The 24,100-nt window shown below is 36.0% G+C and overlaps 1 protein-coding gene across 3 annotated transcripts in view; it reads left to right on the top strand.

Annotated features, from left to right (window-relative positions):
• The window catches only part of LOC106671120 (myosin-I heavy chain), a 127,236-nt gene that overhangs the window by 77,010 nt on the left and 26,126 nt on the right, over nucleotides 1-24,100 (top strand). For 2 of the 3 annotated variants that reach the window (XM_024230706.1, XM_024230705.1), the window contains exon 4: nucleotides 18,532-18,564. The exons of the other annotated variant lie outside the window; for it this stretch is intronic. In XM_024230706.1, the coding sequence (XP_024086474.1) occupies nucleotides 18,532-18,564 (33 nt within the window). The remainder of the gene's footprint in view (nucleotides 1-18,531; nucleotides 18,565-24,100) is intronic. 3 annotated transcript variants of the gene reach the window in all.

The raw sequence follows: 24,100 nt of genomic DNA, 5'->3' as shown, positions 1-24,100 counted from the left end.
ATTGTTTTTGGTATTAGGTAAGGTCATTTTTAAAACAATTAGTACATCCGGCCCGGATGACCAAATTATTTTTGTTTAAGTTTATTGTAATAAAATATGTATTGATTGGTTTTTGATGTTATTTTATTTGTTGTTTCAGGTGAGTGCTGTTTTTTTGGAGTTTGGTATGTTTTACTTTTAAGAGAATTTCCTTAAGACACGTTGTCACGACTCTTCCCCGTCTGGGCTATGAATGATCGGGATAATCCGTTCATCCTCTCTCCCTTCTCTCTCACACTCACTCCCCACCCGTTTCTCTTACTTTTTCTCCAAGGAAAAATATGTAGAAGGGGTAGCAGGACCAAATTGACCAGGGAGGGGCGAGGTGTCGGATTGCCCCCAACAGTTCCGGAATTCGAAATGAATTAATGTGTCAGGGTTGGACCGGTCTAGCACTCTAGCTGGGTCGGTGACCTTCTTATTCTAATAGTGCAACATGCCGTCCACACCGGTTCAGAGTCACATTTACATTGACAATCCTTTCCAACAGCACTTATGGACCCTACTTAGCTGTTCCTGGACATGTTTACGCCCTCCTAACGACACGGCTGATGTCCTCTTAAAAGGACTCGCAAACACCAGAGACTGGAAACCGAGAGCTTTGCCCGTTAAATTCAAATCCGGGACAATTATACGCGTGGAGGATAGAATTCTTGCTGATTCATTCCTTCCGGGCTGCCTGAATTCCAGTACACTCGAGAGTCTTTTTTCCTTTGGATTGGGGCTTCGGTTGGGACATCGACCTCTAAGCATCGATTTTTAAGTATCAATATTTTGTTGTGAGAGTTCGATAGTAACGTTACTGTTGGAGATCGATAATATCGACACATTGATGGTTTGTTGTTTGAGGTCGATTGTGTTGACACCTTGATTTTTGGCTATTGGAGTTCTATTGTGTCGCTAAAGCAGTACTTTGCAATTAGAGTTCGATCATGATTATATCCTACCCGGAAGACCTAATTCATGAATTTCTTTCATGTTCAAGTACTCCACTATTAGGAAAAACATGTATTTATGCTTTTTAACACTTTTCCAATATTGAATTGAATTTTTGAAACAAGAAAAGGCCTTTTGTAGTATTATTATATCTGGCCCGGAGGACCAAATTTAAGAACACGATTACGCTCTCATTTGATTATTGTAATAAACCACATTACATTCCCTTTGAACACTTCCAATGTTTGAGTTGATATTTTCTTGCTTGAGATCGATAGCCTACAAACATCGATATTTGGCTGTGGGAATTCAATAGTGTCGATAAATCAGTATTTTCCAGTTGAAGTTCGATAATATCGATATTTTTCGTACATATACATTAGGTTTTTATTGCCTGAGATCGATAACGCAGAAACCTCGTTCTTTGGCTGTTGGAGATCAATACTGTTGGTACATCGTTATGTTGTCTTTCGAATTCGATAATTTCAATATATCGATATTCGTTGGAGATCGATAGTGTCGTCTCATCGATGTTTTGTTACTTGAGATCGATAGGTAAAATCTCGATTTTTGGCCGTTGGAGTTCAATGTCGATACATCGTTATGTTGCCTTTGGAGTTCGATAGAATCAATCAATCGATACATCGATGTTTTCCCGTTGTATTTCAATAGTACCGTTTCAATACAGCCATTTTTCGTTGTAGTTCGATAGTATCGAAACAACGTTATTTTGCCGTTGGGGTTCAATAATATCGATACGTTGATGTCTTCCTGTTAACGTTCGATAGAATCGACACATCGATACTTTTTGGCTTTGGTGATCGATACATCGATGTCTTCCCGTTAGGATTCGTTAGAATCGACACATCGATTCTTTTTGCCCTTGGTGATCGATACATCGAAGTCTTCCCATTAGGGTACATCGATACATCGATTTTTTTTGCTTTTCGTGGTCATTACAGTGTTGCCATTGGAGTTCGATAGTGTCAAATCATCGATGTTTGTCATGTTATATCTGATTGTCCTACGTCTATCCTCTTCGGCATAATCCACCTCTTCTTTATTCTTAAAGTTTAATTATAACCCCTGCAATTTGAACCAGAGGCCGTAACTAATTAGTTAGTTCTGAAGACGTTTGGCATTATGCACCGTGTTAAATCTCTGCGATAAGGGTTTCGCCATTATCGCCCTGTCGTGTAGATCCGCGACTACGAGTTATTGCCCCAGTCGGTCATAAATCAGTTACTTTATCGCCCCGGCAGCCGGGCTAACACTTAATAAACGGCCGTGCGTTTATTTTTCTTCTTCAGGACGAAGCGACGGACGGCGACACCATTTTTCAGCCGTGTCTTGAAATGTGTACAACGTTTTGTGGTTGTGGGCTTAGCCATTTCCCTTAAAAGGACCACCGCGGTGCCGTTAATCAAACCGGCGACAGGTAAACACTGCCGATGACCACGGTCATGAATTTGACGGTGTTTGCTTAAAAAAATGTCTGAACTGTAAGGGAAATGGTTACCTACCTTAAAAACAACGTTAACAATATTGTGAACCGCTAAACGTTGGTGATAGCGTGATAAATAGGTGCCTTTCATTCAGTTTTTTGGCCTAATACACTGAGTAAATTCCGAAAAAGACTCGTGATTGTGACTTTATGGGAGGACAATAGAATAAAGATGGATCAAGACTGGCAAACTGGATAAAAGGCGCCATTACTGATATAACAACAACAAACAAATAAGTTCACTACATGATGACTGACAAATTAGGAAAAGTAACCATATGGTAACGTTTAGTACCAATTGACAAAAAAGGCATCATGGCTGACAATAAAATAAGACAGTTTCTAGTGAAAAAGTAAATAAACTGGGTATTGATTAACTAGCTGAATAAAAGGCATCGTAACCGACAAAATAAGTAAAATAATGTAACGTGATTGACAGACTGAGAATGAGGCGCCATTATTGACAAACTGGGAAAGTGGAGCGATAATTGACAAACTGAGCTATTGGCACCTTAACTGACAAACTGAGTTAGTGGCACCCTCACTGACAAACTGAGTTAGTGGCACCATAACTGACAACTGAGTTAGTGGCACCATAACTGACAACTGAGTTAGTGGCACCATAACTGACAAATTGACAAAAAATTGCACCGTAACTGATAAAATGATAAAGCCGCACCCACGACTGCCGAACTGGAAAAGCAACGGCATATTTGACAAAATGAAAAAAATTGCACCGTAACTGACAAATTGATTAAACGGCGCCATAATTAACAAACTGAGAAAGTGGCATCATGAAATACAAATTGATTAAATGGCGCCATAATTGATAAATTGAAAAAGTGGCTCCATATAATTGACAAACTGAGTAAATGGCACCATCACCGACAAATTTAATAAATTCACCACAACTTACAAAATGAAAAAGCCGCCCCCAAAACTGACAAACTGGCAAAGCATCGCCAAAACTGATAAACAGAGTAAATGGTATCATGTATAAAAAAGTGAGAAAGTGGCACCATAACTGACAAACTGATTAAATGGTGCCTTAATTGATAAACTGAGAAAATGGCGCCATAGCCGACAAGTTGTGTAATGGCACTGTAACTAACAAACTAAATAAGTTGAACCAAAACCGATAAAGTGACATCAATACTGTAAAACCGAACAGAATATGTTATGATTGACAAACTATGTAAACTGAATAATGTTAACTAACAAACCAAAAGGCACCATAACCTACAAATCGAAATAACAGGACCAAAACTGACCAAGTGATAAGAATGCCTTATGGCTGAGATGGTGGTTTCGTCTTGTTACGCCTGTACGTTCTAAATTTTAGACTTTTTCTGGTAAACATAAAACATTTAAATCTTTTTCGTCCATAAAATTATTTGGCAATAAACGAAGGACCTATTAAATATGACAAAGTGTGAAATGTCGTACGTGTTTCCGTTTTTAACACCGTCCGGCGGCCTCCTTTTTTCTTTAGTGCTTAACGTAAATTGAAGATGGCGTGTCCGTTGGGATTTTTCCTTCTTCGTCAAGAAACTTAAGTCCAAGGTTTGGCCCGTCGCCGGCAGATTGCGGCACGAGGTCCATTCTCATAAACGGCTCCATCTCCTCCGTCCTGCCACGTTTACTTCCAGTATCTTTTTTGATTCCATCCGAGTATTAACTCACGCCCGGTGATTAGCTTGAACATGTAGTGTCTAAGGGGCTGAGGTTCACCATACCCCAGGAAAGATACATTTTTTTTAAATTCCTCATGGGGGCTAGATATGCTTAATGCTTTTTATACTTTATTCAAAGCCCAGGTCGTGTCGCTACTTTTAAAATCCCCTCAAAACTTAATCCATTATTAACATGAGACAATCAGTCGGACCTAATTGCGGTCTAGTTCGTGGCCATCGGGGATTCTTCCGATCCTGAGATCCAGGGCATCGGAAAGACCGACTCCCCTCCCAGGAATTCCACCGATTAATGGCATCCTGTTAACATTCGGTAGACAAGTCGGCTCGGTGAAGTTTGTCGTTAAGATCTGAACGTGTGTGTCTGTTTTTAAACTTCTTAAGTGGCCAGTGTGTCTGTTTGTACGACTTTTCAAACTGGGAAATGGTTGAATAATTTATCTCATAGGGCACGAAAGTACAAATCTGTTTACCAACAGCAAAACTGACATTTGGAGCGTTTACAATTACACAATTCCAGCAACATACTAGGATATATAAAACCCGTAAATTAATTTATAATAGCAAAATTAATAAACATCTGGCCCATAAAACCGTTCTTTTTATCCCTAAGAATCTGAAGAATCCTTTGAATCCGATCAAGTGGTGAAAAAAATTTAAACAGTAAAAAAATCGTTCCGATTTGGACAGGATAATATATCAGAAGTAAAATTTTAGACATTAAGTTCTAATTAATATCCGCACTTGAGCTCGTGAGCTTTACAAAAAAGATGTCCTTTTTTATGAAGCTCCTGAAAGAAATGACTTGAAAAACTTAACTCATCGTATCATACATCTGTTTACGCTTCATGTAATCTACTACATGTACTTTAGCTTCTGTTTAACTGGCAACATTAAACAAATCAAGAGTTTGTAACATCAGGTGCCTATGTACGTACTAGAGCACCAGGAGCTCTGAGAACGCGTTGTAGTATTCTAGCAGATTAAGTATACTGTACTTTACGAGGAGCTTAAAAACGTAGTAGATTGCCTAGCTCCTGGTACGATTGTAATAGAAGCTCCTGGAGGTTAAGTATGGAGCTAGATCTGTAAGAATTCGGGTACCACAGTATATGTAAGCAATGCTTAAGTACGTAACCAATTACCAAGAGCTCTAAGGATAAGGTACCAGGAGCTTATAGGTGTATAGATCATCACGAGAGAAAGTAACAGCTTAACAGGAGCTTATATATGTAGTAAACTACCAGGAGCTCTACGAACAAGAGTACCAGGACCTCTAAAAATAAGAATACCAGGAGCTTAAATGATATATCATCACGAATTTAAATAGGTAACAGTGTTCCAGGAGCTCTAAGAATTAGGGCACCAGGGGCTTAAATACGTAGTTGTGATAAAGAAGCTTAAGTACGTAGTAAATTATTGGGAGCTCTAGGAATAAGAATCGAGAAGCATAAGTACGTAGTATATCACTACGAGTTTAAGTACGTAATAGTGTTCCAGGAATTTATGTACGTTAAAATACCACCAGGTGCTTAAGTACATAGTAAATTACCAGGACCTCTAGGAATAAGAGTATCAGGGGCGTCGGTGGCCGCAACGGTTTAGGCGTTGACACGGCGCTCATCACTGTAAGGTAAAGGTCCCGGGTTCGAATCCAGCGGCCCTGTATTCGAACCCGTTATACTTACAAATGAGCTTTTTTTTCAAAAACATTGGCACCCCGAAGGGTTGATATAACCTCTGCTTTGGGAACCCTCGTAAAAAAAGGAGAGTACCAGGAGCTTAAGGGTTTATTAATCACTTCGAATGGTCGTAATAGTGTTACAGGAGCTAATGTATACATATAGTAAATTACTAGAAGCTTAAGCAAGTAGTTGTGCTACAGGAGCTTAGGTACGTTGTAAATTACCAGGAGTTCTAAGAATAACAGTACCAGGAGCTTAAGTACATAGTAACTTACCAGGACCTCTAGGAATAAGAGTGCCAGGAGTTTAAGCTGTATATATCACTACGAGCGTTCGTAATTTTCGTAATTCGTAAACAGAAGCTTACGTATGTAGTAAATTACTAGGAGCTCTGATAAGAATTCCAGAAGTTTAAATGCGTAGTTGAGTAGGAGCTTAAGTATGTAGGAAATTACTAGGACCTCTAGTAAGAGTACCAAGAGCTTAATTACGCAGTTGTTTTAAAGGTGTGTCCGTACGGAGTAAATTACCAGGAGCGCAAAGAGTAAGAGTACAAGGAGCTTAAGTATGTAGTAAATTACCAGCACCTCTAATAAGAGTACCAGGAGCTTAAGTTCGCAGTTGTTTTAAAGGTGTTTCAGTACGGAGTTAATTACCAGTAGCGCAAAGAGTAAGAGTACCAGGAGCATTTTAAGTAACCCGGAATTTAATCAATGGGTTACTAGGAAAGTCCTGCCTTGTACTTTAGTAGGGTTTTTAGTATGTAGTTTAGTATGTAGTTGGAACTGAGCTTTTATTATTAAATTATCAGTTATTACTTAGTCGATTAATCAATTTATGACTCGTTCTATTTTTATAAAGTACTTTTTCTTTTTACTCTTCCTTTTTTTATGTAAGGCGGATGTTTTCTTAGACATTTGTAACAGCAGAGAACTCGACGCCACGTTGGCGTCAGCCGCAGTAAACGTACGAGTACCAGGAGTTGTACTCAAATTTTTATAACAAGAAGATTGAATTCTTGTTTCGTTTTTCATTTATGCCATCCGCTTTTAGAATGTCAAAGAGCTCAGTTTATTAAAAAGTACCCTCTATGTGCTTAAATATCCAGGAGATTGAGTACAAGTAAGTTTTTCTTGACACATTTAATAATTTAGGGAGCTTAATTGCGTTGTAGAGTACCACGAGTTCGGTGCTCATTATTCTTTATGTTTATGCCATCCGGGAGGTTGAATGTGTTTTGTTTTAGTCTTCTTTGATGGCCAGGAGCTCGTTTTCTTCACGCTGTTGGCTTGGCTAATATCGGTTTTACAAATCACCCCTCCCTCATTGGAATACTAATTCTGAGCAGAACCACTTTACAAACGACTCGATGTGAGTGATGATAATGAATTCCCCACGTTAAATATTTCATGTTTTAATGTTAAATGAGTAGTCATTTTGGGTTTAATGCAGCAGCCGTTTGATGGGTAATAACACTTTCCGACCCGTTTCCTTACCATTTGGTAAACGAGTTATGCGGACCGTCATCAATCTCGGGGTGTCCAAAGACCGTCGGTGCCTTCGGAGCGATGGGTGGGGGAGAAAGAAAATAGGAAAGTCATTAATTCCAGGCCCGGAATTAAATCGAATTCTCGAGACAAGGTCGGAGGCAAGAAAAAAACAACAGCATCTTCGGTCAAAGTCCTGGGTCAAGGATAGGGCTTGTTTACCTTCGGACTGCCGCGCTCTGGAGTCCGGACAAACGCCAAACGGACAAAAAAAATCAAAGACTCCAGAGGTGCGGAGGCGAGAACGTCCTGGCCAACTGGTGCACTCTGGATGATCCAGTTCATATCCAGGATGGACTCGGGACGAGGCGCGTCCTGACCAGGGCTGTGAACCTCGAAACCACGAGTGGAAGAAGGTTCAAAGTGTACCCCGGCCTCTGGAGCTTTCGGCTCGAAACTGAAACGACGTAGGATCAATTGCGTTAACTTGCCTCTGTTGAGGACGTTCAACCGAACTCTTGCCCATTTGGTTGTTCTTCTGTTCCTCTACATAAATTTTATCATTTTTAGATCTCGTTTTCCGAAATTAAGAAATGGGTTGAAATACAACCTTCATTCAATATTGTTCGATTGTATATTATTTCAATATGTTCTAGGTTTTTTTTCTCAAATGATGACAGTATTTTACCGTCCAACATTGGTTAATTTAAACCCATTGTCCATAGGATGACAGAATTTTATCTTACAATTTTATAACTTTATTCAACAAGACTCCCCGTCCATAGGATGAAAATATTTTACCTTCCATCATAGGTTAACTTTTCACAACAAGGCTCAATAGTCAATTGGCTAACAGTATTTTACACTCCAACTTTGATAAATTTCACCTATGACATCATAGTCCATTGGATCATAGCAATAGTCATAGTAACAGCAATAGTTTGCTATCCAGCTCTGTAAACTTTTCTTAACAAGACGCCCAGTCCGTAGGATGACAGTATTTTGCCTTCCAACTTTGGTTAACCTTTTTCAACAAGAAGCCCAGTCGATGGGATGACAATATTTTACCTTCCAACATTGGTTAACTTTTCACAGGATGGCTCAATAGTGAATAGGATAACAGTATTTTACTATCCAACTTTGGTTAACTTTTTCAACAAGACCCCAATCCATCGGATGACAGTATTTTACCTAATAACTTTGTGTAACTTTACTCGACAAGAAGCCCAGCCCATCGGGTGACAGTACATTACCTTCCAACTTTGTGTAACTTTTCTCAATAAAGCCCACGGATGACACTATTTTACCTTCCAACTTTGTGTAACTTTACTCAACAAGATACCATGTGATTTAATTCATGGAGTTCAATAGTATAACCGTATTTTACGTTGCAGGTAACAGGAGACCACTCTTATACTTAGCAACTTTGTTCTGTATCTTGTCACATATCCGTCAACTTTTGTTTACGCATCTCGACAAGATAAATCTGTTTTACCTAGAAATTATTACAACATTAGACAACAATATAACCGTTGACATATCTTTCTTTTTTGTGATAATCCAAACTATTGTTTAAACTATGGATTACGTTCTGTGTTTCGGTTAGCCAACAAATTTTTTAGTGGTTTTCTTATGTTTAGTTAGCTCCAGTTGCTTTCATAGAGGAAGTTGCTGCCTTGCCGTCACAGATGCTCTATTTAGTTTTTACTACTTAATATTCCCCATATTGGGTTGTGTCTTAACCAACAAAAAATCCACTATAAATAGAATAAACGGATAATAACAGTGATCGCACTTGCGGTTTCCTTTATCGAACACCTGCCCAGTTGTTTCCCCTCGTGCTGGCGTACCGCAGATCTCGTGCGAGTCAGCCGGACACCCTGGATCTGTCCGAGTCAGGTGGACCGGAAGATGCCGGTACTTCCAGGAACGGTCGGGAAGCCGTCCGAGAGAGCCGAAGGCGGTTATTAGCTCGATTTTTGCATAACAAGCGTGCATTGATTGACAGAACGCGACGGTTTTCTTGGTATCGGCGGTCCGGACGGGAGGACGTCCTGCGTCCAATCCACTGCCAGACTCCTCGTCGTCATGACTTACACCTCAGCGTTCAAACCTTACAAAGGTAAATTATTACAAAACACTAACAGTATAAGCCACTAAGGGACTTACTACAAATTAAAAAACAATTCTTTCTTTCCTTTCATTCTTAAGACAGCTATCTGGCATTGAATCGCCCAATGGAGTATTGATGATGACGGAAGAGCATATTACGAGGTTTTTGTATTATTCAAGCACCTCAGACTTTTGTCATATACTTTTCTAAGTTCCTCATTTCACTTCAATTGACTCGATCCTTATCTTAAGAAGTAGTAGGTCATTAGCTGTCTTGGATCTTCTTGATGTAGGTTATAACTCTATTGAACGGTTGCATTTCTTTAGCACTTTCGTCTATCATGTCGATCTCTACTAAAAAAGTTCCTAGAAGATTTTTGTTTTAACAGCTTTCTTCTGAGCGTTATGGTATTAAGGTATGAACCACAGCCTTTTCCTGGATATTTCTGGGCCTGTAGGATAGGTTCTATCGTGTCTGTCTTTTTGTAGTAATGGACATTGAGCATTTGTTGATAGTTCCATTTTTTAAGGTGATATTCTTGAGCATGTCAAATATGCCAATTGGTGCTTTTGCTTTGCTTTGTCTAATTGTAGTTTTTGTGTTTTATGATTGTTTTACTCCCGCCTGTTTCGCACTTCAAGCATTTGTTGTTTTGTTTAGGTTATAGGTTATGCCACAAACCTGTTACGAGGCTACCTTTTTATCAACTATATCTACTGTCTCGTTGCCGTCATGACCTGGGACCCACTGTAGCGTTAGGCTATTTGAACGTCCTAGTTTTTTCAGGCCATTCCAGACAAGTTTGATGTGATTTTAGGCTGGAGAGTCTTAGATAGCCTGATTGTCCCTAAGAATTATTACTGCTGTACCTTCGGGATGTGGCTTGAAATATGGTTGTGGTGGAGCCGTGGGCCATTGGTCAAAATCCCTTTTGCCAATGACCGTACCATTTCCCATTTTTGAGCTGTACACCATATAAAAGCACCAGCATCTGTTTTACAAGCACCAATAGGCAAAGAATTCTTTGGATTTTTTCCCACTGCCTTTTGTTGTTCTTTTTTAGCTACCATATATAAATTGACAATCGTAAGGTATGATCATAGGGTCTAGACAGTTTCTTCCTCCTCGTTGCATAAACTACAAATTGGGTCATCATTGAACCCATATTGTGTTGGTGTTTTCTCAGATGCTAGAAATCATATCTATAACTTCTCTGAGTTTTACGCTATCTAGCTGTAGTGTTTACCAATTGTGGTGAAGGTTTGAGCTTCGTCTCAGTTTGCTGTGTCTGGTACTTTGGAGTTCGTTCGTTTTTCCTTTTTTTATAGACCCATTCCAAGGTGGAGGATTCTGGATTATCTATAATAATTCTAATTTTTCAACAATTCATCTCTCCATAAATGATCGTGGGTCTGACACTCGTAAGGTAGATCATATGGTCTGGAGAGTTTCTTCCTCCCCGTTGCATAAACTACAAATTGGGACATGATAGAACCCATGTTGAGTTGGTGTTTTCTCTGATGCTAGAAATCATCTCTATAACTCCTCTGAGTCATTCCGAGTTGGAAGATTCTGTATGATCCTTGTTATCCCAAGACCTATGCATCCTCTGGCCAATCTGATTTCTCATTATCCAGGACTCATTTTCTGTCTTGACACACAAGATATCATCAGGTTGTTAAGTTGCTCAATGCTTTGGAGAATTTATGTGTGACGTTTTTACGAGCTAGTGTCTGATCTTATCAGGATTTTTTTGTCAGTTTAACCAGTTCGTGATTTTCAATGAGTTTAATATTTTGGGCTTGCATAGATACCTGATCCGGGATCATTTATTTTTGGAATCTGAATGAGCTTTTCGTAGCTTCTTTTTGTGTAAAAGTACCCCAGTCTTTGTATGTTAACTTAGTTTTAGGTAGCTTATTTTTGTTGAGCTTTGGTCCATCAGAGCCATAGCTTATTTTAGAACTTATTTCTATTCGCTTTACTTCGCAAGATTTATATATGGTTATCTCGTGAGTATTAGTGTAATTTCACTTTGCGTGTGTGTTGCCAGTTAATTTCTTGTCGAAATTTATATTTAACCGCCATCGGCAAACTGCATTCAAACCAAGCGAGAACAAGCGGATCAGGATGATCCTGGACTTATCAACTGTCTTTTTTAAATTCAATTGTAAGAATCAGACAACCACCAGATGTTTAAACGAATTTGAGGTCGAAATGAAATTGGGTTACATATTCACTGAACGTGCTTGACTTGCACTTTGCCTTGTTGTAGTTCATTAAGCGTTCATTATTGATTCGTTAAAATGAAAGTCGATGTTTGCTTATTTTGAAATGATGTCAACGAGATCTCATCTACGATGCGAAACTTTGAAGAGGACGTCATCGATTTAGCTTCGAGCTTTAATCTAATATTGCCCAGTTTGTTAATAGTCCTGATTGCCCAGGGATTAGAGACAGAATTAGGCTGAGAAAATTATTCGGATTGCCATGTTTGCCCACGAAGGCCGTACAGATCTAGACGGCTATAACTTCCGCGAAATATTGCCAGTAGGTTCGGCGTAACACGGCGAGATGGTGCGGACCCGTTTCTTTTGTGGTAAGTCTCCCAACTAACAATAAAGGTGTTTTATCCTATTCTTAATTTGTTTTGTTTTAAGAAGGATTGACAGGCAGACTTGACTTTTGTCTTTTCTTCGTCTCGAAACGTCGCCTTTTTCGCGAAACTGGAACGGGTCTCGAATCGGTTCAAAAGCTCGTAAATCGTCGAGGATATTGCGGTGGCGCTGATATCGATAAAGTTGTAGGCGTGACGACGGATTCCTAGCGGTTCACCGTTTTTCAAAACAGCAATTAACCGATACATTTTTCGTCATCGACACATTTTTCGACACAGATTCAAAATTAGAAAGCAGGCGGCGATTCAAGCCCTTTGGCCGATACTTCTTCGCTTTCTCGATCCTCGACACCCCTGGAGAAAAGGGGCTTTATACGGAGATACTTTTATCGCAGAATTTACTAAAACACGATCAAAAACACTAATTAAAAACTCGGAGAATTGACGAATGGATTACTACATGGACAAATCCTGAGCCCTTTTACTATTTACTTTTAGGCCTCTCTGCGTAATAACACAAAGTTTATGCTTGATTTTTAAAAGTAGTAAATTTTTATCGCAGAATTTGCTAAATACACGATCAAAAACACTAATTAAAAACCCCGGAAAATTGACGAATGGGACTACTCCATGGACAAATCCTGAGCCCTTTTATATTTATTATTAGCCTCGTGGTGTAATAACACAAAGTTGATGCTTAATTTTTAAAAAGAATAGATCTTTATCACTGAATTTTTTTAAACACGATAAAAAATACTCACTAATTAAAACCCCAGAAAATTGACGAATCCGACTACTGCATGGCCAAATCCTGAGCCTTATACTACTTACTTTTAAGACTCTTTGTGTAATCACACGGAGTCTATGCTTGATTTTTAATCGGACTAAATTTTTATAGGTAATTTTTTAAATCACTGTTAGAAATACCAACCGCTTAGGAAAACCATAGAACGAACAATTAGTACAATTTCATGGACCAATTTCGAGCCATTTTCTATTTGTAATTGGCCTCTTGGTGTAATAACACAAGGTTTATTCTTGATTTTTAAAAGCACTAAATTTGTATAGCTTAATTTGCTACAATCACGAAAATGACGAATAGGACTGCTACATAGACAAATCCTTGCCCTTTTTTATTTGTTATTGGCCTCTTAGTGTAATAACACAATGAATAAATGTTTTTAACTTAATTTTGCTCAAATCACTATTATAAATATTAGCCACTGAAGAAAATAAGAGAATCAATAAATATTACTACTACATGGACAAATCTCGAGCCAATTTCTATTTGTAATTGGCCTCTTGGTGTAAAATCACAAATTTTATGTGTAATTTTTAAAAGAAATAGATCTTTTTATCGCTGAATTTGCTATAATCACGATCAAAAATATCTCAATTAAAACCCCAGAGAATTTATGAATAGGACTACTTCCTGAGTCATGGACAAATCCTGAGCCGTTTACAATTTACTTTTAGGCCTCTTTGGTAGTCTATGCTTAATTTCTAAAAGGACTAAATTTTTATAGCTGAATTTAAAAAATACCAACCACTTAGGAAAACCAGAGAATAAACAAATAGTACTACTTCATGGACAGATCCTGAGCCCTTTTATATTTGAAATTGGACTCTTGGTTAATAACACAAGGTTTATACTATATTTTTAAAAGGACTAAATTTGTATAGCTTAATTTGCTAAAAACATGAACATAAATACCAACTAATTAAAAAACAGTTGAGAATAGGACTACCACATGGACAAATCCTTAGCCCTTTCATATTTAATATTGGCCTCTTGATGTAGTAACACAAACTTTATGCTTTATTTTTAAAATGAATATATCTTTTATCGTTTAATTCGCTAAAAACATAAACAAAAATTAAAAAAAAAAAAAAACGGGATAATTGTCGTATAGAACTACTACATGGATAAATCTCGAGCTCTAGTGCTATTTGTTTTAAGCCTCTTTATGTAATGACCCAAAGTTTAAGCTTTATTTGTAAAGAATAGATATTTTATAATTAAATTAGTTTAAAAAAAACTATTAGAAATACCAACTACTTACCCGGAAAATAGGCGAGTAGGATTACTTCATGGACAAATTGCGAGACTTTTTTTCTTTGTGTTCAGACCTCCTCGTGTAATAACACATACTTAATACTTAATTTTTAAAACGAATGACTTTTTAGCTGAATTTGTTAAAAACACGATTAAAAATACCAATTAATTTAAAAAAAAGCCACAGCTCTGACGACAAGTAAGACTGCTGCATGGAATTCCTAAGCCCTACAATTTATTTTTAGGTCTCTTGGTGGTTTATGCTCGTTTTTTTTTTTTAATGAATAGATCTTTTATCGCTTAAATTGCTAAAAATATTGGAAAAACTAGAGAATTGACGAATAGAACTACTACAAAGACAAATCCTGAGCCTTTTACTATTTGTTTCTACGCCTTTTTGTGTAAATACACAAATTTTATTCTTGATTTTTAAAAGGAATAGATCTTTTTATCGCTGCATCTGTTAAAAACACGATCACAAATAACCACTAATTAAAAACTCACATAGGACTATTGCATGGACAAATCCGGACCCCTTTACTCTTTGTTTTTATGCCTCGTTGTGTAATAATACAAATTTTATACTTAATTTGTTAAACGAATACATTTTTATATCTGAACTTGCTGATAACACGATTGGAAATACCAATTAATTAAAAAAGCATTGACGAATCCGACTACTGCATGGCCAAATCCTGAGCCCTTTCCTATGTGTTATCGCCCTCTTGGTGTAATAACACAAAGTTTATGCTTGATTTATAAAAGGACTAAATTTGTCTCGCTGAATTTGTTATTGTTGTATTATTGTATGTTGTAGACTGTACTGACTTTAACCTTTTGACACAAATCTCATATAAAAAGGCCCAAAACTTGTCCGTGCAGTAGACCTCTTTTCTAATTTCTGGTTCTTTGATTCGTATTTTTCATTGTCTTTTTTAACTTATTGTGCTACGGGAATATTAATGTTTTTAACAATCAAATATAAAATCCTATACTCAAGTATAAAAATAAAGCAAAATCAAAAATTAAGGGGCCAAATTTGTCTATGTTGCTGTCCCATTTTTCTTTCACAGTTTTCGTAACCCTTCCTAATGATCGCTTAGTATAGCATGTTTTTTTATATGTAATAAAATAAAAGAAGTTGTCAAGTTGTCAATATGTAGTACATCCTAATCTTCTCTAAAATGTGTAAATCTGACGAGTAACTGTTCTTTAACTGGCAATAACTGCTAGTTAAACTCACGACGTAACGACCTTAGTCTTAAATGTCGCTTGTAACGAACTGGTTGCGACTTTCGCCAAGAATGCTAGGAGTTGCCACGTCGAAAAATCACGGCCCGAGTAGTATTTCGCGCCTGTTCTACAGGGTGTCGCGTTTGAAATCCCGAAGCCGTTGACTTTCGTAAAATTCCACAGGGAAATTGTTTAAATAAAAAAATAATTTTAAAAGAACAGGGGTAAGATTTACCAGTAAGAAAAGGAAAACGCGAATGAATTAAGAAAAAATTATTCTGTCCTGCTTTCCTGTAAAATTGGCAAGACTTGTTTTTCTTTAATCTTCCTACTTTTTTTCCCTACAGATTGCAATCAATCTGTATTTTAAATCAGTAAGCAATCTGACAAACAAATAAACCAGTTGTAGGGGGAATGGGACAGCGATGGTTCTCGACTTCTTGAGTTTATAGGTGGGGAAGCTGGTCGGGTCGGGAGGACGAGTAGGTTTAGGTTAAAGACCTCTTCCTTTCTACTACCGTGTCCTTGGTTTGGACAACTGAGAAAAGTTATTAATAGTAGTTATAAGTCGTTGTAACCAAAGGGGCCGTGGGGTTTTTCGAGATAATCGCCGTTCCCGAACGTTCAAGGGGGCTTTAGAAGCGGGACGAGGCGGACCCACGAATTGAGTGTTACTTTCGTTCATTCGATTCCACCTTCCGTCTTCTGATTCTTGACCTACGCCAATTTTTTTTAATCAATTTTCGAACCGGCCGGCCATTAACTAATCTAAGAAACGAGGGAAAGCAAGAAAACAAAAAGCAACAAGAATAAAAGTCTAGGAAAATGAAAAGCAAACCTTATAAATCTATTACAGCCTTGAAGGGCAACCTGTTCCTAAGAAATCATTACGATGGCTGTCAAATTATTTATTATTTATTTTAAAAAAACAGTCTAGAAATGGAAAGGTTAATTAAACTTGGAGAAAAAACAAAAACACATTTATTTCTATAAGAGAAATTGTAATAAACTGTTCAATCTAATCTATAAAAGTCATGTATCAGGAGCAAGCTCAATTAAAAGTGCAACAAAAGGGGCATTTTATACGTTTACCCACAGTTCTATAATAATAAATATGAATTCAATGTTTATTATTTACTAAAAAAGGTCAATTATAACCAACAAACTATTTATTTATTCTCTTTACAAGAGAAATCGTTAAAACTCTACAGCTCTAACCTCTAAAAATATCAGTAGCACAGCTCGATCAAAAAGGGCCATTTTATACATTTGTACCAAATGTTCAATTTCTTTAACAAAAAACATTTGAAATCAATATTTATTATTTACTAGCAATAGAAAGGTGAATTATAATCAACAAACAATTTTTTTTTATACCTATAATTAGAAAAATTGTAATAGCCTGTACAATTCTAACCTAAAAACTATCAGGAGCAGAGCTTGATCAAAAAGGGACAGTTTAGACATTTGACACACAAAATTAACAGGTCAATTAAAAAACGGTATATTTTATCCATTTGTCCACAGTTCTATAATAATAAATATGAAATCGATATTTATTATTCACTAGGGATAGAATGGTCAATTATAACCAACAAACAATTTATTCCTTTTCAAAAAAGAAACTGTTATTATAAGTTTATTCCTATAATTAGAAAAATTGTAATAGCCTGTACAATTCTAACCTATAAAAGTATCAGGAGCAAAGCTCGATCAAAAAAGGACAGTATATACATTTGCCCACATTTCTGTTTTAAAGCAAATATGAAGTCAATATTTATTATTCACGAGCAACAGAATGGTCAATATAACCAACAAACTATTTATTCCATTTCGAAAAAGAAACTGTTATTATAACTGGTATAACAAATTTATTCCTATAATTAGAGAAATTACAATAACCTGACAAGTCTAACCTATAAAAATAGTAGGAGCAGTGCTCGATCAAAAAGGGACGTTTATACATTTGTCCACATTTCTGCGAAAAATATGAAGTCAATATTTATTATAACCAATTATAACCAACAAACTATTTATTCCTTTTCAAAAAAGAAACTGTTGTAACCTGTACAATTCTAACATATAAAAGTGTCAAGGGCAAGCACATTTAAAAAGAAACATTTTTAGATATTTATCCACATTATTATAACAAAAATAAGAACTCAATATTTATTATTTACTAGCAACAGAAAGGTCAATTGTAACCAACGAACTATTTATTCCTTCTTTTTTTTTAAACTGTTATAACCTGTATAATTCTAACCTATAAAAATCAGGACCAAGCTCATTTAAAAAAAGGACATTTTAAACATTTGTCCACAATACTTAACCTGTACAATCCTAACTAATAAAAGTATCAGGCGCTGTTATATATTAAAAAATTAGCCCAATTTGCCACAATAAAAGTCCGATAACAAAACTAATAATAAAGAAACTCAAGAGCAATAACAAATGGAACAATAGGTTAATTATAAAACTTCAGAAGAATAATTCAACGATAGTGAAATCCAGTTTGATCTCTTGTATTTAATAATTACCTTATTAATTAGACTTCAGTGGATTTCTTCATCTCTCTATCGTGTTCACCTGAGCACAATGTGAACGCATACTTCGGCTTTGATAATTGCGAAAAAAGCAAACGATAAACAATAAACTATCCACTTATTTACTTTTTATTTTTTCCTCTCACACAATCCTTTTGTCTTTCCCGCATATAAATACGCACACATTTATTTTATTTTTTTGTCCAAGGCAGAAGTTGTTGATATTAAGGCGGGGCAGGCCGGGTCACGCTCCGTGACTGTTAATTGCCACGGGGGAGGACAGGGATGATTCAATCTCCGGCCAGAGTTGTGAACGTGGTTCTTCTTTTTTCTCTCTCTCTTTCTTCTTCTTCTTCTTCTTCCTTCTTAGGCAAGTCGTGATCTTGCGGTAACGCTTAAAAACCCCCTTCGGCCTTCCCGGGCTACCGATCGCTGCCGTTCGGCCTAACATGGCCGAACACCCCCGCATATCGGTAGCCGGTTCTTTTTTCCCCTTTAACAGCACTTTCTATTTATTATTAAAATAAAATAATAATAACAATGCGCTTTTAGAAAACGGTCACAATTTCTATTTACACATGTCATTATCTAGCTCTTTAATTGTTATGCTTGTGCGTTTTGTTTCAGGTAAGTGTCTATCCCCTGGCGTACAATTGGAACGTAAGTACATTAAAAACGTCATTAATGGTTAATGCTTATCTAACATTTAAAAAAAAAACAACTAACCATTTTGTGTGTATGCGTACGTACATGCGCACTGAGTGGCGAAAAAGTGGCCACCCTTAATATTTTCAATTATCTCTTAGACAAACCTCCATTGATTATCTTACAAAAATATCTGTCCCGTTTTAAAGGATTAGAGGAACAGACAAAATCCCCCCTGTGTGTTTACAATTGGATTTTGTAAATAAATCTTTGAATAGTCAATCTCTTCTTTGTTGGGTTAAACTTCTTTCCCTCAATCACATTCCGGTGATTTGATTTTTTTTTAAAGTTGTACCATTTTTAAGTTTCAAATTTGTTTAAATGATGGTTGTAAGTTTAAAGATCAATTAAAACCAACATACTATTAATACTTGTTATAAGAGAAATTGTTATAATCTGTACAATTCTGACCTATAAAATTATCAGGAGCAGAGATCGATTCAAAAAGGGACATTTTATATTCTTTTCCATCATTTCTGTAACAAAAAACATTTGTAGTCAATATTTTTTATTTACTAGCAACAGAAAAGTCAATTATAACCTACAAAATATTTATTCTTTCGAAAAAGAAACTGTTATAACCTGTTCGATTCTAACCTATAAAGATATCAAGAACACATTTTACAAATTTGTCGGAATTGCTTTAATTAAAAGAATATGAAGTCAAAAATTTTTTATTTACTAGTAACAGAAAGGTCCATTATAAACAACAAACTATTTATTCCTTTTTAAAAATATAACTGTTATAACCTGTACGATTCTAACCTATAAAGATATGAAGTGCAGAGCTCGATTCAGAAATTGACATTGTATATATTTGTCCACATTTCACCACAAAAAAATTAAGTCAATATTTACTATTTGCGAGCTATAGAAAGGTCAATTATAACCAAGAAACTGTTTATTCCTTTTCGCAAAAGAAGCTGTTATAACCTGTACAATTCTCACCTATAAAAGTATCAAGTGCAGAGCTCGTTTCAGAAACGGACATTTTATATATTTGTCCACATTTCTGCACACAAAAAAATGAAGTCAATATTTATTATTTGCTAGCAATAGAAAGGTCAATTATAACCAAGAAACTGTTTATTCCTTTTCGAAAAAGAAGCTGTTATAACCTGTACAATTCTGACCTATTAAAGTATCCGGTGCAGAGCTCGATTCAAAAATGGACAGTATATTCTTTCCCAGCATTTCTGAAACAAACAAAAATTAATTAATTTAAAAAAATATTAAGTTATTTTAAACGAACGCAGCATAGAATATACACAACGAGCAGAACATAGCAAAGAAGAACTGAAATGGTAACGGGGTCTATTTAACTTTTATTATGTAATTTGTTCAGGTTGTTTTTAAATTTAAGGACTGATTTTTGATACACGGCAAGGAATTTAATTTCAAAAATTCCTATAAGGAAAAAAGAAGTAGCTAATTATTCTCTTGTTCAGGGAAAATATAATACTTTTGTCTAATGTGAAAACTGGTCATTTAATTATAAAAACCGGTATTAACTACTTCTTAACTGTGTTTTAAGGCTGGTAATTCTGATATATTTTGTTGGCTACGATGTTGATTACCTGGGAAAATCAATTCTCGAATCGCAGATGAAAACTCATGTGAAATGAGAACTCGTCTTAATTATTGCCTCGAGCCGTTTTCCCCTCGTTTATTTGATAATTATGGAATCATGAACCGTTCCTTCTCCGAGTGGAAAGTGTATTTTTTCCCCTTTCCTGTGTTCAGTCCGAGCTCGGAACTGGTCCCGGCCGGATTCTGCGCCGCCCCCTCTGTCATTTTGTCGTTCTAATGCAAATCTTTGTCTCGGGTGTTTTTATTCCCTTTTAGTTTTTTTTATGGTGCGCAGATTACAGTGATTTCCGTGGGTGAATTTCGGCCCATATAAGTTTATGTGAGGTGATTCGACTCAAAAACTATACCGGTCCGGTTATCGGCATTCTTAACGCCCCCCTGCTCTCCGCCATGAGGTCTTTTCGTCTTCGTTAAATAAATATTTGGTTAAATCAACAGTGAAACACAGACGCTTTCAGATAATCTAATAACAGGATTAGTTAAACTACGCTGGGAACCAAAAAATTAATTATTTTTCCAAGGCGAGGTGAGTTCGTTTAATGAAACCCTTCAGATTAGCATGATATAAAAAATTTTAACCCTCATAAAATAATACCTTAGAAAAGGATCCTTTCCTTAACGCCAAGAGTTCACTAATTCTCCATAATAATGTTATCATGATGATAAGGATCAAAAGATCGTTAATTTTTCCATTATTATTCCATCATAAATTGTACCAGCATCGACGGACTGCAATTATCACTTTTTTTCTGTCGTAATTCAAACTACATCAGGAGCTTACTTACAGAATTTCCACATTGAAAAGATTTGCTAAATTTTTACCAGGAGCGACGGACTGAAATTATCCCATTTTTTCTGTCAAAATCCAAACTGTATCAAAATCAGCCTATTGAATTTTGTTCCAAATTGAAGAAATTTTGCTAATTTTTATCAGGAGCAGTGGACTGCAATTAGCCTGTCATAATCTACACGATATCAGGAGCTTACTCATTGAATTTCTACATTGAAAACGATTTCCTAAATTTTTACCAGGGGCAACGGATTGAAATTATCCCAATTTTTCTGTCAATATTCAAACTATCTCAAAAGCACATCTATTGACGTTCTTTATCAGGAGCAAGGATGGATATTCCACATTTTTTTAGCCATAATCCAAAATATGTCAAAATCTCACTCATTCCATATTAAGGATCAGGAGATCAGTAATTTTTTCATTACATCCGTATCAGGAGCGGTGGTTCATAAAATAGTACTTGTTGTTTATAGTGTATTCTTTGTTAAAGTTTGGAGCCCATTAATTTTTTTTAAATATTTGTATCACGAGAATTGGATGCAAAAATGGTTCACATCGTTTATAACAAACAAGATTTTAAGAAATGATTAACTTTATTTTTCTACCAAAATTTGTATCAGGAGTTCAGGAGCTCCATATTTTTAAACTAAATTTGCATCCGGAGCAGTGAATCAAAAATGGCTTATTTACAAAAGATACCATACGAAAGGTAAAAAACTCACTAACACTTAACAAACATTTTACTAAATTTATGTCAGGAGTAACAGATTATTACACATTTTATTTAACCCAATCCAAAATATATATGGATTTCATATACTGTTTCCCACTTTATAAACATTTTGCTAAATTTATATCAGGAGCAAGAAGCTGTGATTATTTCAGATTAATTTTAGTTATAATCCAAACTACATCATGAACTCCCATACTCCATTTCCTTTTTACAAACACTTTCTTAAATTTTGTATCAGGAGCAACAGACTTTCTACATATTTTATTTAGACACTATCAAAAATATATCAGAGGCCCACGTATACTTAAAATCCAAAATATATCAGAAGTTCACATATTGCATTCCCATTTTACACACATTTTCCTAAAATTTTTTCAGGAACAACAAACTGTTTCACATTTTATCTAGCCACAATCCAAAATATAGATTGAGCCCACATATTGCATTTCCATTTAACAAACATTTTGCTAAATTTGTATCAGGAATAACAGGCTGTTATTATTCCAAATTAATTTTAGTCATTATCCAAACTACATCACGAACTCGCATACTCCATTTCCATTTAACATTAACCTAAATTTTTATCAGGAGCAACAGACTTATTACACATTTTATTTAGCCCTATTCAAAATATCTCAGGAGCTCACATATTGAATTTCCACTTAACATTTTACTAAATTTGTATCAGGAGCAACAAACTTATTACATATTTTATTTAGTCCTATTCAAAATATATCAGGAGCTCACATATTGCATTTCCATTTAATATTTTACTAAATTTTTATCAGGAGCAACAGACTTATTCCACATTTTTTAGCACAACTCAAAATAAATCAGGAACTCACATATTGAATTTCCAACTAACATTTTACTAAATTTGTGTTAGGAGCAACAGATTTATTACAATTTTATTTAGCCAATGCAAAATATATCAGGAGCTCACATATTGCATTTCCAGTTAACAACCGATTTGATAAACGTGTATCAGGAGTAAAAGGCTCTTATTATTCCACTTACTTTTTATCCATAATCCAAAAATGCATCAGGATCTCACATAATATTGCAATCCCATTTTACAAACTTTTTTCTAAATTTGTATGAGGAGCAACAAGTGGTAATATTTCACATTTTATTTAGCCACAATCCAAAATACAATAGGATCTCACATATGGCAATCCCATTTGATAAACAACAACTAAATCTGGAGCTCACCTAGTGCATATTCTCTCTAAAAATATTTAAAATTGTATACTTCTCTTTTACCTCAATTTCTTTTACACAGAACATACTTATATACAGAACTACAGAGCAGCTCAGTTTCTGTACGATCCCGTTATAAACGTATTGAAGTCTTCTGTTACTTTCAGAAAAATTTATATAATTGTTGATAATTTCAACGTCAAAAAATACAAACTCAGTCGGATTTTTTTTTTCATAGTTTTTCGCTTCCAGCCCGGTAATAGGTGAACAATTTTTGTAATGATGGCGTTCAAACGTTAGAAGTCATCGCTTCTGATGGCCGAAGCCGTTTGGACTAAGTCCCGCCCTAGGGGATGAGGTCCAGGGTAATAAGCCCCCACCGACGCCGTGCAGCAAACCGTTGACGACAGCATCTGGGAGTCCGCCGGCGTCCCTCTAGTAAATGTGTCAAACAAAAAGAAACTGTGTAATGGGAACTTTGGGATTTAACGACTTTTAATCCTCATTCTTACTTTCCCCTCTCCATTAGCCTTCTAAGACCATTATTTAAGGCTGACCTTAAAAACGACCTCAAATCAGTCTTTATTAACGCGGGTTATTTATCGTTTTAATTTTTTTCTAATAAAAAAAGCTCGACTTTAGACGTCAAGAATCTCCTAGAGGGGCAACAAGCCGCACAGCCATGTCATTTAAACCATAAAACGTTCTTTCGTGGGGTGTATTCTAAGGTTGGACGTTGTAAAACTTTACCTAAGGACAGGAAAAACGTATAAAAGTGATTAGTATATAAATAGCTGTGTATGTAAAGGACTTGGCCGGCTTTATCTCTTCCGATTTATCGGAGGAACGAGCCGGACAGACAAGCCAAAGAACCTATCGTGGAGATTTGCGATGAAATCTGAGATTATTCCGATCCGAAACTACGAGATCCGCTTCACAGTGAGGCAACCCTGACGGATTTACCCACTGATTTCCCATTGGACATGTCGGAATTCGCCTGATTTGCGGTCGATTTAGAGACTCTTCCGACTCTACTTTTGTCATGTACATATTTGTGGATAAGTTATAAACCATTCCGACTCTATATGCTATTCGTGATTAATGTCCAAACATATAGAGACGTTGTTGATTGATCATGAAAACGTATGAGGAAAAATAGAGATTATTCCGAATCT

The sequence above is a fragment of the Cimex lectularius genome, unplaced genomic scaffold, assembly GCF_000648675.2.
Source record: "Cimex lectularius strain Harlan isolate CLEC.00 unplaced genomic scaffold, Clec_2.1 scaffold39, whole genome shotgun sequence".
Taxonomy (NCBI): Eukaryota; Metazoa; Arthropoda; class Insecta; order Hemiptera; family Cimicidae; genus Cimex; species Cimex lectularius.
Note: the sequence above shows the minus strand (reverse complement) of the source record. Positions and strands in the feature narration are given on the sequence as shown.